The following is an 18562-nucleotide window of genomic DNA, read 5'->3' as shown; positions in this document are numbered from 1 at the left end:
TGACTCCCTGGCAAGAGACTCCTGCAGGTGTTTCATGTAACTGGTATGGATGTCTCGATAACTCCCTGGTTCAGTCATTGTCTGTTATTCAAATTTAGACTAACATTGCAGCTCAGTTAAGCATATTACTTGCCATCCCTTCATTCTATATATTTATTTATTTCAGGGTCAAGGAGGGCTGGAACTGATCCTACAGGTCCTAACGGTCACCCTGAAGTTCCCTGTAGATCACCCTCTTGCCGCAGCCGTCTCCGTCCCATCCAATAATAATATCTGTAGTTGACTTCCTGACCAATGAAGTCACATATGATTTATCATTGTATTTGTTTTACAATGGAGAGCATCTGCAGGATCAGCAAAAACACATTGTGTAAATTCTCACATCATGGTCATATAGCAGTGGGTTTGGCCCCTAACACTGACGAATGTGGTCTTTCACTATTGAGATAAAGCTGAATCGAGTGCCTGTTTTAATTCAGCCCGCTGGTCTTGGTGACCTGCTTCAGCTGCTCCAGTGGAGCAAACATTGTTTTCAAGGTTGAATATGTGACACTCATCCAAAAACTCTATGAAAATAGCTTACTGTATTCCCCAAAGCACTGTTGTCATCACATTCTCATCTGGTGTGCCCAGATCATCACCCCGTTCACCGCATTTTTAAGAAGTCCTCTCTTTCAGTCTCAAATTCAACCTGGTTGTCTCGACAGAACTTCTCTGCATGTATCATGCTTCTGTATCATGTTGCGTTACATGGTCTGGAGGAAATTACCTGTGGAGAACTGTATTTCACATTCAATGCGACATCAACAGACTAAACCTCAAAGTTATTGGAAGTAGTTGTGACTCCTTAGAATAGTAGCACTGTCTCATGGATACGACAGGCTATAAGTGACAAATCGTTATTTCTACACGTTCAGCTTTGACTAATCAGAACTGTCAACATAAAAGAGTGCACATTTAATGGGCTTAGTTATCGGCTTGACTCTCCACTCTTAATGTGCTTTTTTTCTCCTGTCCTGTCACCGTGCAGCAAGTCCAATGACACCACTGAAAACTACAGCAATGAGACCCTCCACTCATCAACAGCCAACACCAAGCCGACTACCCCGGCACCACCGACCCCCAAACCCATTCTGCCTGTCCAGACGGGGGTCAAAGCACAGGAAGAAGAGCAGTCCAGCGGGCTGACCATATTCTTCAGCCTGCTTGTAATTGGTGAGTGGACATTTACTCTCTCTGTCAACTGTTAGTGTTGCACTCTGTTGGTGCAGCTTTCCCATTCACAGAGGATTATTTTCTCAGAGGAATGTAGTCGAGTCTCCATCTGAGCACACGGCGCAGAACGTTAGCGCTAAAGGGAGCCACTACAGGAAGAATGCTCATTTTGCTTCATACAGTATGCATAGCTTTGAGCTTACACTGCTAATAACGGAAGGCAAATGTGCCACCACTTTAGTGTTTCATTCAGTCAAGCTTGAGGATGATGATTCAGGATGATGGAAGCGGGAAAAGGAAATGGTGTGGTTACACGTTGCAAGGTCATGAAGTGCTTTTTCAGGCACAATATGCACATTATCCACATTAGTTCAATCTACCACTGTAACAATAAAGACAAAGGAAATGGCATAAATCATGCATGAGGTTACCGATCAGACTTGTTTGTTGTGTGGAAACATAGAAAAGAACTACATGTTTTCGGGAAGTATGCACTTAGGAAAACTAACAAAAATGCACACATGAAATAGCTTGATACAGATTTCACAATTTACGACTAAAACACGTTGGGAAAACGCAGCTCTTCCTGAAATCCAATTGATCATTATGGAATGTTTCCATTCTTAAATGTATATACTTCAATGGTTAAAAGTTTAAGATCTTTCTAACAATAAACAATATAACTGGTTTTTGGTATTTTCCATCATAATAATGCTAATATGTGTACACATTGATTTACACAGAGTAATTTGCCTCAGATAATGTCACCAGATATTTGAAATGGGACAACAGAGACTTTTTCCAAACAATTGCCTCGCCTTTATAGCTTTGAACTATTTGGTGTGAAGTAACTGTGCAGTTGGAACAAAGTGAATTAGGCTGTATTTATGTGAACAATGGAAATTAAAACCAAGCTCGGTTCTATATTTTCTTTGGCGTTCCAGGCCTGTCTTCAGTTGGATATTTAACGACTGAGAACATTGTATAGTGGGGTGCGGTGGATGTTTTGGGGCTGATCTGAGTAGTTGTGACATGATTCTTTTGAGCATGGATGTATTTGTCCTGAATATTCATTCAGTGGTCTTTGCCCTCCCATCTTCCCTCAGGTATCTGCATCATATTGGTGCACCTGCTTATCAAGTTCAAGCTGCATTTTCTTCCAGAGAGTGTGGCTGTCGTCTCTCTCGGTGAGTAGCGTTCCTAGAGCATGTTGGGAATCCTGAAATATAAAGTATTTCTGGACTTCAGCACAAGTTAATGCTACGGCACATTTAACCAGAATAGCTTTCTTTTGTTGTGCATTTATAAACCACGCAGTGGATGTGTTTTTTTATTTAATTTTTTTTATTAATTTATAAATTCACTTTATTCGCTTGGAGTCTTAGGTCCAACAGTAAAATAGAATATTATATTCCATATTACCACTGTCTCCAAAGTCCAGACGTGTAACTCGACACTGCTTTCCTTTGGTCTGATTAAAACCTTTATAATTTCATTGTTGGACTGCTGGTCTGTTTGTAAACCAGCTGTGACTTTCATTGAAAAGTGAAGTAAATATCTATGGAATGTTTGGGCCTTGTTTAGGTGTCTCTTGATCTCTGTCAAATAATGATATAAAAAAAAAAATCAAAAAAATAAATCCAAGTTTTCACCTGAGTAAAACAGTATATCAACAGCATCTGATGTCAACACTGTTCATGCAACACAACTGGCTACTGAATATATTAATAAAAACCTTTTCCATGCCTGTTTTACCTTGAAGGGTTTTTACCAGAAATATCGAGGAGAAAAAAAACAGAGAAATCAAATAGCACTCCGACATTATTTCGTTTTTCAGAATACTCTATTCGAATACTTCTAATAAGTACACTGAAAGTGTGTCTTTCCGTCTGGATGGATGAATGAAGGTGAACCTGTCAGTGCCATGTGCTGCTGAGACACTTGAAGTTGACCCTCTCATCTCATTCCCTCTGTTCATGTTTGCACAGTTTTGCTCACACAGACTCGGCGACACACATCTATCTTGACCCTGAAGGTCTTTTCCTCCTGCCTGGCCAGTCTCTGGGGGTAGTGGGGAATTCTGCTGGCAAGAGATAACACTCTGCTTACAAATCTGCTTTTCCTTCCTCATCACTTCCTCTCTCCCATCTACTCATTGTATGTCTTCCTGTGCGCTATCCCTTTCAATCTGACAATATATCTGGACTCCCTGTGTTTCTCGGTAGCTTTTATTGGATTCAATTCTCCACCTTATCAGTCTTTCTCTGTGCCCTTTACCCGGCTTTGTGTTTTTCTCTCACCCTTTTAATTAATGCTCCACTGAGTCCTTTTGCAAGTGAGCTGACGGCCCAAGGGGACTTTTTCAAAGTCAAAAACTAAGACAATGGCCTTTTTTTTTTTACTATTCACACCTAAATTATTCATGAGCTATGGTGGACATTTGCCGGCGATCAATTTTTTTCCCTAGCCCACTAAAATAGCACCACTAAAATAGCACTTTGCTTCAGGTTTTCAATCCATTTGAGGGCGATCGCAGTAAATTCCCCTTAAAGGGATGTTGTGAAATATTTAATCAGTTTTATTATCATTTTTCTCTTCTGTCTCTTTCTAGGGATTCTGATGGGAGGCTTCATAAAGATCATTGAATTCCAGGAACTGGCCAATTGGAAGGTACAGTGTGGTTCACACCCTCTTTCTTTCTTTCAGTGGGACTCTCCATTAAGCTGTGAAGCATAACAAGAGACGAGCATTTTTCACAGGCCCTGTGTTTATATAGTCATTTAAATTGCCTTTAAATAAGATCAGTGTTAATAATTTTACTATCTGTTAAACCAGCCCAGTGTAGCTAGGAGGGAGGGACAAGAGAAAGTGGGCACCTTTCTTCCTTCTTGCATGAGCCACTTTATTTCATTCCAAATTCCCCGGGAAACCCCCCAACATCCCAACTCAATAAACATCTGTCGTCCATGTGCTGTTGTGTGTGTGTGTGTGTTTTTTCCATCTCTCCGAGGCCTTTCAGCTCAGTCATTCATTTCCTGGTTGCTGGGTTTTGTTAGAAATCTCATCTCTATCTCAGTATTTTTTATCGACTAGTAGTGACACACACTCTTCTTCGTTCCCAGTGAGCCTCGCTTTTTCTTCTTCTTCTTCGGGTTCTCACAGCCTTTAATTAACATTCCTTGTTCTCTGCCAGTGAGTGAGAGAGCGAGTGAACAAGAGCGGTAGAGAGATGGCGAGTGAGGGGGAGGGAGCAAATGACTATAGGTTGTGTCAATGTTTCTTGCACACAGGGGTCCATTGTTATTTGCCCCGGGGCCCCCGCGCTGGTGCTGAGTCATCAACACTAGTAACCAGAGCCCCCGGAGCCCCTTTAACCATGTTGCCTCTGTCCTGTGAATCTGTAGACAACATGAAACAAACAGTCCTGCACACCTGCTCATGTTGGTTGTGACGCTCCAGAAGAACTGAGCTGAACTTGCAGCACTCATGACATGCAGCCGCAGCTCTTGCAGGAGGCATGTCGAGGTTTATGGCCTATTGGAGTCTTGAAAAGACCCATAATGTAAATCCATTATGGCTGACCTATTTGTTTTTGAGAGAAAGCCTCTCAGAGTAGGATGCGTCATGCAACCTGTGCACTGACTAACACGGCCAGTGGCACAACTGTGGTTCTGCCAGGGTCATTTTTGTTCAGCTGCTGTGCTTATTCAATTGTGCATTCATTCACTTACGTCTTACCGTCATAATCAAACGGAGGCATCTGTCCTCCCTGATCAACTGGGAATCACCTCAGATCTCGTTGTCAAAAATGATGATAATCTTTTTTTTTTTAAAGCGCGGACATCATCTCCTTGAGCTATATTTCTGAGGCTGGTGTAGCAGGCCTTTAGGAGCGTTCGCTGTCATTGCTAAATTCACCCTCTCCTTTTTACTGCCAGTCTGTCTTCCTTTTGGCCAAGCCGCCCCACCCTCCCTCCCTCTCTCTCCTCCTCCTCACAAATTAACATATGAACCAGGGATTCATGTCATGCTCCTTTCAAGGATCCTCAATTGCTTTTCTCTCATCTGTCCGTCTCTCCCCTGTGCTCTGACACAGATCGTAGAACAAAAAGAAATAGCATGATGATTTGAAGCACTTTGTCTCCAAGACAAAGTAGAGAGAAACAGGTGAATGCATTTACTCTCCAAATAATCATTTAGTTTTGTCTGTGTTCAGATGTAGGGGTCTGTAGTGTTTGATCTGGGCTCACCATTTTTCTTTGGTGGCAGCAGCAGCGGTGTGTTTTAAGCCCCAAAGGGCAGTGCATACTTTTATTAGATCTCTCCTACGCCATTGGGGGAGAGAGTGACATAAGGAGTGAAGCTTTAATTGTGGTTTCAGGGCGTTTTTCCCATGTTGTGATGTCACTGGTTGTCAAAGCTGAGCCTCAGGGGGCTTATACTCTGAACGAAGGTCTCTCCAGTGTCCCCACTCATAGTATTCTCTTATCTCTCAACCCTCTTTTAACTCTGCTCCCTTCATCTTTTCTCATTTAGTTCAAGCTCTGTCTCAGCACTTCTCCAGAGTGTATCCATCCTCTGCTTTCTGGTTTTTATCCATTGCATCTTTTCTTCTCTTGTAACATAGTCACTGGCCACTCTGTGTCCTCGTTAAAGAATATATGGCAAGATCTACTGACCTTCAAGTAATATTCGAGGGTGGAAATAGAAGAGCGATATGAATGGACTTGAACATGATGATAATGATATTGTTTATGTTGCCGCATGAACTGGTTGGGGCATGTTAGAAGTTGGAAGTCAACTGGGATTTTCCCATCACACGTGAAGACCGATCTGAAAGCAAAAAACATAGAATGTGCAGTGGGAGCAGAAAGGCCTTCTTGAAGGTGGAGGTCACCCTATGCAAAACACTGTGAAGGAAATCGGCTGCAGCACCGAAAGATCAAACCAGGTGCCACAACTGTCAGCAGGCACAGCAAAAATACATCCAGCCTACCGAATAAAATACATTTCCTGGTCTGATGAGTCTGAATTTCTGTGGCCACCTTCAGATTTCAGGGTCAGAACTAAGCAAAAACAGCGGGAAAGCACCTTTGGTAATGTTCTTGGCACACTGTGTCTCTGTTTGTACCATCTTAACATCGCTAAAAAGCCAATCAATACCAACGTCCCAGTCATCTCAGTCTACTTTCTTGAACATGGTGATAATTCATTTATGTTAGAGAAGTGTCATTGGATCTGTTTCATCATGAATGTGGGATGAACAGGGATGTGTAGCCTCCATAGCTCCAGAACTTTGTTGAAACTTGTCATGCGATGAATAAACATTCCTCTGTAATTGTAGAGATCATAGCAGTTTTTCAGATTCTTTTCTGACATTTTGAAACCGGCATTATTTATGTGTGGTTGTTAAAAATGCACGCTCTTGTACAGCAATCAAAGTCAGATACAGCGTACCTGTTTATGGTTCAGGTGTGCTCATTCCTCACCTCCCGTGTTGAAGGCTGGAGTTTTGCTGGAAAAAGAAAAGTTAAAACAGGAGAGGGAAGCTGGAAGCGACAGTTGGCCTACTTTCCTTCCTGAAATCTGAATAGATTATGATTCAAGCAAGAACCTAAGTCTTTTTACATCTTCCATTGGTTCCCTGTGTGCTCAGTGCATTTGCAAGAGCTTGACAACCTAATTGTTGACGGATATTCACATCTTTTTAAATCTGCTCTCTCGAGACATAATGCCCACAATGACGACTTTAAAAGACTGTTTGAGGAAATGTTTAAATATTGTTCAGTGGTTTTCTCTTCTCTTTTTTTCCCACTTCTTTTAGATCTTAGCCCTGAGGAAATAGTTAAAAGGGCAAAAAAAATGAATCAATTCTGGAGGTGAGGAAACTAGTTATGTCATCATGTTTTATGATGATTTGCCTGCGTTCTCCATTTGAACTTTTAAACTCACCAGTCACACTGTTTTTAAGTCAAATGGCAGATAATTAGAGCATGACGCTGCTTGTGCGACAAAGTTGAACCACGGCTCCATGTACCTGCAATACCTTAAAGGAAACCCACATCAAATGTGGAAGTAATTGTCTCCATGTCATCTGGTTTGCAGGCCTGTTGGGTGGAGATTCAGGCTCTACCAACTGTCAAAACTGCCTCACATAGTACAAAGAGCCAGACTGTTGACGAGGTGAAACGTTGCCCTGCCTTCTTCCATGTTTCTGACGGAAACAACTGCAGCCCGGAAATAAACCTCCAACATGAACATGCACTAATGCATACTGCGTATTGACGTTTACATTACTGACATGGATTTTGCACAAAGCACACAAACGCACATACACTCGTGATGCATCATACAGGCACATTGGCAGCCGGGGCGTAATGCACGGGCACGTGATGCTTATGTCTGATCTTGGAGGCTCGCCCATTTAGCTGAGAAGCAACAATGATTTCATTATATTGCAGCAATAATTAGAGAGCCAAGGTCACTGGGCTGCTGTCGGTGTACGAGTGGATGAATGAGGAACTTGGAGATATAGGCGCGTTTTCATGTTTGCAGAATGTGTGAAATTTATTTGTTGTGAGCACCATCAAGAAGGCAGTGAGCACCGTGTGTATGTGTGACCCCACCCATGAGCCCTTCCATTCCTGTGACTAAGTTTCAGATCAGCTGATAGTCACTGAAATCTTACCACACAGAGACAGACTGCAGAAGGGTATTTTTTAAGTGAGATTGTGTAATAAGCATTGAAATATGTTGTTTTATTATTTCCACTCATTAGTCATACTTTGCCCATGATGTCCATCCATCTTCTGCACTGCTTTATCCTGCTTTGGGTTGTGGGGATGCTAGACTTCATTACCCCCTGGACTCAAAATGGACACATACGAGGAAGTTAATGTCACCTTTAAGCTCTCATGGAAAACTGGAATACCTGAAGAAAAGCCCCCAACCCAGACTCAAACCGGGGGCCTTGCGATCCACTACACCATCGTGTGACCCCGCGCATGATTTAACAGTGCCAGTTAGGATTTTTGTGTCCTGTTATAGATCGTTTGAGAAGATGGCATGTAACAGAGCGATCTACTTGCTTAAAATGTTTCCTTAGCTTTCTGTTTATGTTTCCGCTTCCAATATATGTTGGGTTTTGCTTTTTATTTAATCTGCAATGCTCCCAGCTTCACTCATGTGGAACTGAGTATTTTCCTTATACCTCATCAGTTTGTTGCCATTGGCCGGCGTCCTGCTGAAAACCAAGGTTTGATTCAGTGGTCCGTTGCCCACCTGCTGCAGTTTATTTACTGCAGCGATCGGACTGTATGTGACTGTTTCTCTTCTTCTCTGGTAGGAAGAAGAAATGTTCCGGCCCAACATGTTCTTCCTCTTGATCCTGCCACCGATCATCTTTGAATCTGGATATTCTTTACACAAGGTACAGCAGCAGATCGTGTCAATAAAGCTGCATTTACACAGCTGACAGATGTTTTCAACATGATTTAAAAACGGTGTAATAAACAACTATGCAAATGAGAGTTTCTCATATTTGCACCAAAAGAAAACATCATTTCGTGCCCAAATATCCTTTTCTATTGAATTTTTCAAAAACAGGCAGCTCTGCTATACGTCAGATTTGTTTACTTCTTATAATGTAGCCCATCTCGTTCATATGCTCTTTGACTCCCAACATTTTAGATTTATTTGTGAGTCTCTGTTCTGGAACGACTCTCGCTGGGTTCAGAGCCTTTTTCTGTCTTTGACATCTCTTACACTTACACAAATTTGGATTTGTCTTTGTTCCCATACTGCGCCCCACTTTTCGTTTTAACACTGACAACATGTTATGCAACACTCCTGTTTTTTTTTGTTTTTTTAAATGGCATATTACCAAACCCGTGAATTCTTAAGCTGTATGTGGACGTATGTGCAGGGGAACTTCTTCCAGAACATCGGCTCCATTACCCTCTTTGCTGTGATTGGCACGGCCATCTCTGCCTTCATAGTTGGAGGAGGAATCTACTTCCTAGGCCAGGTGAGGCATCCTCGCCGTAAACAACGCTGCCCTCACCGAAAGAGTGTGACTGGAAACGTTCAGTTTAATTTCCTGCTTCAGCTTCTTAGTGTAGTTTTATGTGCTACTGTCAGAGAAATATTTCTAAAAATGATCTGCTGTTTTCCGTGAGGTCAGATGTCCTTGTCTGAACTCATGCGGGTGTCTTGTGTTTTCAAATGTTTTTCCTAAGGCTGATGTGATCTATAAGATGACAATGACTGATAGGTGAGTACTGGCTCTTCCACTCTAAACTGCCGTTAACCAACAGCCCTTTTTCTCTTCACCACAATGGAAAAACAGGTTTTCAATGAACCTCTCACAATATAAGTCTTGTACCCAACATTAGTAAACAGGAAATTCTTTATTGTTACTCAAGTCTCATCACCAACTGACATCTAAAGTTTACTGGTGGAGATTTAAATAGTTAAGCCTTCTGTAACTTAGTGGATCTTTTTGGGAGTTCCAGACGGAGGGATAATCCGGGTGCTGACACAAATAAAGTCTGTTACTCCACACCCGTGTGTTTTTAGCTGAGGAATTTACCATTGTTGTATGTTGTCCTTCCTGCACAGTCAGCTCAAGTCCTTGTGCGTGGGTCCAGCTTTCACACCAGGCTTTTGCCTGCTAATTTCCGGCAAGGATGTTTTTTTCAGTGCCAGTACTGTGTTCGCAGTATTTCTCTTAAACCACTGAACATATCTCGGTGACACTTGCAGGCCAATCTAGGACATGGACTGAGAAAGAGTCTCGAAACAGTCCTGGATTCCGTGTCGCAAGCTGGAAGCATGCAGAATCTTGCTACTTTTAATCTTCTGTGAAACCTTACTACAAGTTAACTTATGTTTGGTTACTTTTGTACTTTTGTGTCGGTAAATTTTGTCTACAGTATAACACACACACACACACACACACACACACACACACACACACACACACACACACACACACACACACACACAAACTGATGACGGAGCTCAAGGCTAAAAGGACAAACAGGCAGCCCCTGCTTAGCATCTGAGATAAGAAGCCAGCAATAAAAACATGGAATCGGAACCACGATAAGAATATATCGAATCCTCAGTAAAAACCTTGATGGGAACAAAAGAGGGAAACAATGGTTTTCAGTCTTGTGCTCGGAGTACATTCCAGTTCTAGAACATGCTTTATGCACATTGTGTCTCTTTGGGCTATGTTAATGTTTCCCTCTTTGCTGTCCACACACGTTTATTCTTGCCTGTGAAAGTGTCACATTAACACGGTTAAAGTCCCCCCCCCCCCGTCCTTCTCACACCACTCTGCAGCTTTGCCTTTGGCTCGCTCATCTCAGCCGTGGACCCCGTAGCGACCATCGCCATATTTAACGCTCTCAACGTGGACCCGGTCCTTAACATGCTGGTGTTTGGTGAGAGCATCCTCAACGACGCCGTCTCCATTGTCCTCACCAAGTAAGACTCTCTGTTTATTCCCACATGGGCTGTTTATTCGCCAGTGCACATGCAGGCACATTTACATTTGTCCATGCATGATGTTGACACAGCCTTTCACCGGCGGCAGCCCCACGGACAAAATGCAAAGACTTTTCTATGAAGGGAGCAGAGACACACAGCAGCAGGGAGCAAACTAACCTGCTGCTTCATCGGGTATCCCCGTACAACATCTTTAAATACTGCATTTATCCAGATATGGCACTGGACAGCAATACAAAGACAAAACACAAGAGGGAGGCAGAAGTTCGGGACCATCTTTCTATTTAATACACTTCAGTGCGGCATTTTTATCCACTACAACTACAATAAACCTTTTTTTTGTTTTTTTTTGTTTTTGTAAAGATCACTTTTTTTAATGGTGCCAATAAGAAGAAAATAAATAAGGCGTTTTTTTTCTTCATTCTGCAAAATTTAAGATAACACACATATACGCGGTCGTTATTAGTAGCCGAGGGGGTTGTGGGATATTCATGAGCCAAAAAAGAAAAGCTCCTCAGCACCACCAATGTTTTCCTTGGAGCTTCCTCGGAAATGAAATGTAGTTATTTTGTTTGTTAGAGTGTCTCAGGAGGCCTTTTAATAACTGCACTGATCGAGACACTACAAACGTCAACTGCTAGTACTTCTACTAATTCAACACTCTATTTATAGCATGAATTAAAACAAATGGAGGCTAAAACAATAATATAGCAGCTCACATAATAACTGCAGCTTGTCTGATGGATTTACATTTATTACCTGTATTTTATTGTATTTTATTACTTATTTATACCGGTATGTGTATTGTACAGTATCCTGGGGTTTCTTGAAAGGTGCTGATAAAGAAAGTGTATTATTTTTACTTGTGTTCATAAACAGGAAGACAAGTATTAATGTGTTCCCATCAGATTTAAAACATGTATAAAGTGCCGGAAGAGGAAGCGAGATAACTTTGAAACACACCTACATTTCTTCTGATGAGATCTAAATGACGCTTTAACAGGAGATTGAGTAAAATGTTAACTGTCCAAATATAGTGAAACTACTTAAGGTTTATGGCATCAAGAGAAACTTAAGAAACGTCCTTGAATTTGTTGAGCAGCTTCTTATACATGTCGCTATATTGCAGGTAAGAGGGACCAAAGCACGACTTGACAATACAGCCAAGTGAAGCCAGATTAGACATAAAAGCTGTAAGAAATCCTTAAAAAAACACAAGAATAACAGTGTCTGGGCTCCGAGCCGTCCTAGATAAACAGAGGCACAGCAGGTGCTTCCAGTAGTAAATATCAGCGGCCGTCTCCCGACCTTTGAACCCTCCCCGCTTTCTGCAAATTACTTGTCACACTCTGACTGGAGGAGAGGAAAAGAAAACAAATGAATAAACCAGACGTAGTTTATCACGTTAAAGAATAAGCACCATTGTCTTGCGCTTCCTCCGCTGATACCTGACGATGTGTGTTTAAGGTAGTACTGCTGATAAGCGGAAAAACTCTGTCGGTTGCCAGAAGTGTGATGTGATGAAAGTGGAATTCATACACGACATTCACAGACCAACCCGTCTGTCAGAAACTTTCCAATAATCACATGACGCCATGATTCCTCTCGTCACCAAACTCTGTGTTGACATAAGGTACAGTCTGTTCAGGGGGACGCTCTTTCTCAACGAGTTTCCGCGGTACCGGCCGACCTTCACACAGTCGCGCGCAGAAAACCCGACAGACGAGTTTGACAGGAACATTTGTCGGCATCATTGTCACTCTATCTTCCGACTCTGTACGCTCTAACGCCGCCTTATCTGCCCCTTCTCACAGCCAGCTAAATGTGCAAAGTGATCTCAAGTGTCTGCGTGCCCCTGTAGAGTAAATGAAGGTATGAATAATAGATAGGCCCAACAGCCCTGGCAGTTTGTTTGTTGTTAGCACCTCGCAGAGTAGCTTTCTTAGAAAGCTACTTTACAGTTTGTTGTTTTCTTTTTGTTTGTTTTTTAACAGCTGTGCAGCTAATGCTCTGCGTGGGAGCTTTGTTAATGAGCATTAGCATCAGATTATTTATTGTACTGATTGTGTCTGGCTGCTTGTGTGGGTAATTGTAATCAAAAAGAGAGGATTTAAAGTTCAGAACTAAAAAGAGCTGTCTCTCCTCCGGATACAGCAAAACAAATCATTTGACTGTTGTGAAAATAACATCAATGATATTGTTTATGACTGACATGCTTATATATTGTGGCGCTATTGGTGTTGTAAAGTATGGTTTTAACATTTGTGTGCTGTTTTTGTCTTTTGTTGCTTTCTTTTTTTTTTTTTTTTTATAAAAGTGCTTCAAACATACAATTTATAATAAAATCTATTTTTATATACTAAAACTAGTTACAGACAATGAGATTATTCATCTCCATTGTCACAAGTCATTCTATTTCCATCGCCTCCCTGGTGTGTTTAGTTATTAACGTGGTGATATCATACAGCTAATCTCGGTTCAGATTACAGGATTTTGATGGTGGATTACAAACAGTTTCCACTGTAATCTGCATATGCTCTGTTTAATCCCTCTCATGCTTTCGGTGGTGGAGTGTGTCTGCCCTCTAGAGTCAAGTACAGATATTACAACACTAAATCTGCTGCTGAGGTATTGTGGCGTCTTTTGTAATGTTGTTTTTTTGCTCTGTGTTTCAGCACAGCGGAGGGTTTCTTCTCCCGCTCCGACAACTCCGTGGTGACGGGCTGGGAGACTTTTGTTCAAGCTCTGGGTTATTTCCTGAAGATGTTTTTTGGCTCTGCTGCCCTGGGAACCCTCACAGGACTCATCTCGGCTCTTGTATCCCGTCTCAGTCGCATCTCCTTCGTCTCATTCTGTGCACATTTTCACTTCCCACCTGCCGTACGGCTCCTTAAATCAGCGGCCAGTTCCTGAAACACTTTGACCTGAGGAAGACGCCCTCGCTGGAGTTTGGCATGATGATCATCTTTGCCTATCTCCCGTATGGTCTGGCAGAGGGAATCAAACTGTCCGGTGAGAGTGTGCAGACCACAAAAGGACTCCTGTTTTGGCTTCTCCCGCTGGCCTCTACTCACAGCTGAATTTCTGTACTTTCAGGAATAATGTCCATCCTGTTTGCGGGGATTGCGATGTCTCACTACACCCATCACAACCTGTCTCCTGTCACCCAGATCCTCATGCAGCAGACGTTGCGCACAGTGGCCTTCATGTGTGGTCAGAGAAAACCTACTTCATGTGTTGAAGTCGTAACTTGTTTAATGTCGTTCAAGCAGGATTTTTAACACTATTTGTCTCTTTTTTTCCCCTTTCAGAGACGTGCGTGTTCGCATTCCTCGGTCTCTCCATCTTCAGCTTCCCTCATAAATTTGAAATATCTTTTGTTATCTGGTGCATAGTAAGTGCTCTCTTATTCAAAGATTATCTCAGGCTGGTCTTTGTGTAACCCGATTTGTTGAATCTGTTTTTCTTTTCCCTCTCTTTAGGTCCTGGTTCTTCTGGGCAGAGCTGTCAACATATTTCCTTTGTCCTTCCTGCTGAACTTTTTCAGAGATCACAAGATCACACCCAAAATGATGTTCATCATGTGGTTCAGTGGTGAGATGACTCAACATGGGGGAACTTTTACTGAATATCTTTGTCGAATAACAAGCTTTCTGGTGTGCGTGAATGCGTTTTATTCCTAAAAATATTTTGATTTCAACGTAAGTTTATTTTCTAAAGTTTTTTTTGTGGTGCAGAGTATACGTGATGAAAATTTCAATATTGTCACAAAACCGAAGAATTGCTACTGAAACTGACTACGATCTCAACATAAAGCCAATGTTAATGAAACCTCCTGGTACAAAATACAAAACACTTCTCTTATAGCTTTTACAAAGTCACCCTGACAGCATGGCTCTCCAGTTTTTCTCATGTAAATTACAGCTGTTGATTACGTTTTCTGACATTTTCAATTGTAAATTGTAGGCGATTATGTGTTCTGTAAATATTCACTGTGATTCCTCTCTCTTCCCAGGTCTGAGAGGCGCCATCCCCTACGCTCTCAGCCTTCATTTGGGCCTTGAACCGATTGAGAAGCGTCAGCTAATCGGCACGACCACCATCATCATTGTGCTGTTCACCATCCTCCTCCTCGGGGGCGGGACCATGCCGCTCATCCGCATTATGGACATCGAAGAAAGCCAATCACGTCGTAAAAACAAGAAAGACATCAATCTCAGCAAGACAGAGAAGATGGTAATGGATGAAGCCCTGCGGCACACACACACACACACACACACACACACACACACACACACACACACACACACACACACACACACACACACACACTGCTGCCTGCATTGATACTTGCTGTGCCATCCTCTCATCTGCCATCAGGCTCTTACTGTTGACTTCAGAGGGAGAAACATGAAGGGATTGATTGTGGTTTGTTTGAAAGACAGTGAATCAGTGAATCAGCGGGGAGTGAAGCACTCGCATCACAACGATGCACTCTTGGAATCGTGGAAACTCGGACAGCTGGCATTGATACCATTTCTCAGACAATGCGAGCTATTTAATAATACATTTAACTGTGTAGGCTCAGAATCTGAATAACGGCTCAGTTCTTTTGAAGTACACCCCACCATTGAGGTCACGGTGGTGTGTTTGCATGACCTGTATATAAAGTATTAGCATGTTTGATGTGTTCCAGAGCTAAGTGGTACTCCCTTGAGGTACCAGCAGCTTCATCTATCAGACCCCTGTCTTCCTCATGGCCCTCATACCCTCTTTGATGTAATCCCCCCTCTTTGGTCCCTTTGCTCTTTCTCCCTCCTCTTCGTAAGAGCTCCACTGACTCCACCACCCTCGCCGCTGTCCTGTCATTTTATCTTTTCCCCGCACTCACCTCCCACTCCTCCGTATCGTTCAATTCTCCCTCTCTTCTTTCATTTTGTTCTCTCTGTTTATCTGCCTCCCTTCTCCTTCCTCATCTTCTGTCTCCAGGGTAATACCATCGAGTCAGAGCACCTATCAGAGCTGACAGAGGAGGAGTACGAGGCTCACATCTACCAGAGACAAGATCTGAAAGGCTTTATGTGGCTTGATGCTAAATATCTTAACCCCTTCTTCACTCGCCGGCTCACCCAGGAGGTAAGAGAGAGTACACGGTGAGATCTGTGCACTGCGTGGTATTCACAGTCCTTTCACAATGTTTCGCCCGGACAATTTGATGCTGCACTTTTTAATGTGCATCATTGTTCCCTTCTATGCAATAATAAGATCAAATCTAGAATTTTCCCAATCACTACCAACATTATCGTGCCAGAATTCAAAATATCATCATGGTTATCACATTTTTATTATTATTATTTTTTGTTTTTCTTTTATTACTGTCCACCTGCTGATGCAACAATGCAAATGTCCCCTTTGTAGGATGATTATAGGATTATATCTTTACTTTCACTCGATTAAGATAAAAAAAAAAATATATATATATATATATATACAGACAGACACCTCACATTACGGCACCCACAGAGTCAATTCGCTTCTGTCACGACTGATAATATTGATCTCGCAGATAATCATTCTCCCCATCATCATCCCGCTGCTCCGTATATTTTAACCTTCTTAGGACTATAATTATAATTAAGCTGCTTGGATTCATTTTATTAAATTTTTTTTAGGTGCCTTCTTTTATAAGTGAGCGATCTGCCTCTATTTACAAAATAACTCCAAGTTATTGATTTGATATTAATATGAGTCGTTGGCAAACCCATCGGATGTGAACTGTGTCGGTGACGGGACTAATTCTAGTTACAAAACTTGATGTCTTTGTATTTTGAGTTTACAATCGAGCAATCCAGAAATATTTAACAAATAATTTCCTTTGGATTCGTCCACTGTTTTCATTAGGGAAATAAGAGAAAGAGCAGCGCTGCAGCATCAAAGCCATGAATCTGCACTGTGATGGAGAATTTAGTGCTGCATTTTCAGTAGATGATTGTTGAACATTTGACCATTTAACACAGACGAGCATAGAAAACCAGCTAATGTTATAAAGGGAAACAAAGCTGTCCAATAATTCACATTTCAGGGTGGTTCTGCTCTCATTTCGCCAGTCTGGCCAGAGAAATAAAATGAGTTCTACACGTTAAAGATAAACCAAGTCATTGTACATGTAGGAGCAAAGAGTTTGTGAGCGATGAGTGACTTCTTGCCTGTGAGATTTAATATCTGAGCAAAAGATAGTGAAATAATTGCTGCACTCTTATCAGGCATGCCGGCACAGAGAGGAGGGAGGAGCTGCAACACTCAGTGGGAATCCTGCTTATTAATTCACACAAAGGCATCATTTTCTCCAGGGGATAAAAATATTGATATCGTCGGTTTGTTTGAGATTAATTCTGTATTAGCGTCACAATTCAAGTAAAAGCCTTGCATTTTTTATTTTTTTTTTAATACTTTCAACTGTGTTCTGCAGCCTTTTATTTATACTTTACTGATCGTTTATGTGATGTATCTCAAGAAACAAGACAATATGTGACGCTTCAATACTGCATCGTTTCATTTTATTATTTCTTTCTAATGCCAACTTCCAAAAATATAGATTTATTTACTGAATTGTGCACCATCTGCTATATATTCATTCATAGTTTATTATTGCTGGAGTCCATACGAATGTGATTTCTGCATTGATTGTCGGAGCAGGAGTCCCCAACAGGACAGAAAATCCTTCACACTTTCTCCGCCCGACGACGCTTCATTAACGGACACGTTGTTGTTTGTGCTTTAGGATTTGTTACACGGTCGAATCCAGATGAAGACACTGACCAACAAGTGGTACGAAGAAGTCCGCCAGGGGCCGTCGGGCTCCGAGGACGACGAGGACGAAGCGGAACTCCTGTGAAAGCGAATGAAATGTGTGTTCTGCCATGTTGTTCGTCACCGAGGAAACTTTGCTCGATTATGCACGTTTCACGGTTTGTTCCCCAACGTTTCCCAGCGTGCGTTTCCCGACGGCGAGTATAAAGGGTAGCGGCAGTGAAGCTTGTGGCCTAAATTATCTGTCTAAAGCAATACTTGAGCACTTTCTACGCTTCTCCGTTCACATTTGTAATGCTCTCTGCTATCTGGCTCTCATTATGTGGTGTTCGCTGGAGGTTTCACTTTGTTTCAGGGGAGGGATTTAACACCGCGCGGCTGCAGGGCTCAGTGTGGGGTTTGTATAAGTCACAGATTTCAATAGAATTAATTGTCTCAGTGTCTCCACTTCTGTATGCATTAGAGTTCAGAATTAATTTTCTGTCACAAAAAGAAAAAAAAGCCAGCACATATATGATTAAATACAAGTCACAAATGAGCTACACTCCACTAACCAGGCGGCAAAAATTGGGGAAATGAAAAACTAATAAGTGTTTTTGTTGGGTTTTTTTTAACATAGAAATATTGCAGGAGGATAATTTTGTCCTTGGAAACTTGAAATTACCTTCCGAGATCCAATTTAAGTCCAAGAAACAAACTGGAATTCTCTGTGGAGGTTTATGCCACTAAACTGTCTGAAGAGGATGTTCAAGTCTCTCTGATGTGATTTTCACTCTGGATTAGTAATGGCAGACACGTACCAATGAATGTGAAAGAAATCTGGCAAATGTTTTATGATTTTTATTTTTCTATTTATTTATAAATCGTCCACGTGTTCTTTGTGGGATAATAGCTTTTTTTTTTTTTTTTTTTACACACGCTGTGAACATTACAAGATGAAGACAAAAATATATTAAAATGATGTGAGATTTTATCTGCACCGAATCATTCTTTATTAATAAAGAAAAGGTCTTGGGTCGAAAGC

The 18562-nt window shown here is 41.7% G+C and overlaps 1 protein-coding gene across 2 annotated transcripts in view; it reads left to right on the top strand.

The window, feature by feature from the left end:
- The window catches only part of slc9a8 (solute carrier family 9 member 8), a 20518-nt gene extending 1956 nt beyond the window's left edge, over positions 1-18562 (top strand). Inside the window, exons 2-16 of one of the 2 annotated variants that reach the window (XM_080469475.1) lie at positions 1031-1215; positions 2322-2402; positions 3827-3885; positions 8561-8644; positions 9140-9241; positions 9453-9487; positions 10564-10707; positions 13404-13545; positions 13635-13740; positions 13825-13941; positions 14040-14122; positions 14211-14322; positions 14744-14964; positions 15718-15864; positions 17510-18562. In XM_080469475.1, coding sequence (XP_080325601.1) covers positions 1031-1215; positions 2322-2402; positions 3827-3885; positions 8561-8644; positions 9140-9241; positions 9453-9487; positions 10564-10707; positions 13404-13545; positions 13635-13740; positions 13825-13941; positions 14040-14122; positions 14211-14322; positions 14744-14964; positions 15718-15864; positions 17510-17623 — 1732 coding nt within the window. In that variant the 3' untranslated portion in view covers positions 17624-18562. The remainder of the gene's footprint in view (positions 1-1030; positions 1216-2321; positions 2403-3826; positions 3886-8560; positions 8645-9139; positions 9242-9452; positions 9488-10563; positions 10708-13403; positions 13546-13634; positions 13741-13824; positions 13942-14039; positions 14123-14210; positions 14323-14743; positions 14965-15717; positions 15865-17509) is intronic. The other variant, XM_080469476.1, reaches the window with a different exon arrangement.

This window comes from Lipophrys pholis (assembly GCF_963383615.2).
Source record: "Lipophrys pholis genome assembly, chromosome: 8".
Lineage (NCBI taxonomy): Eukaryota > Metazoa > Chordata > Actinopteri > Blenniiformes > Blenniidae > Lipophrys > Lipophrys pholis.
Note: the sequence above shows the minus strand (reverse complement) of the source record. Positions and strands in the feature narration are given on the sequence as shown.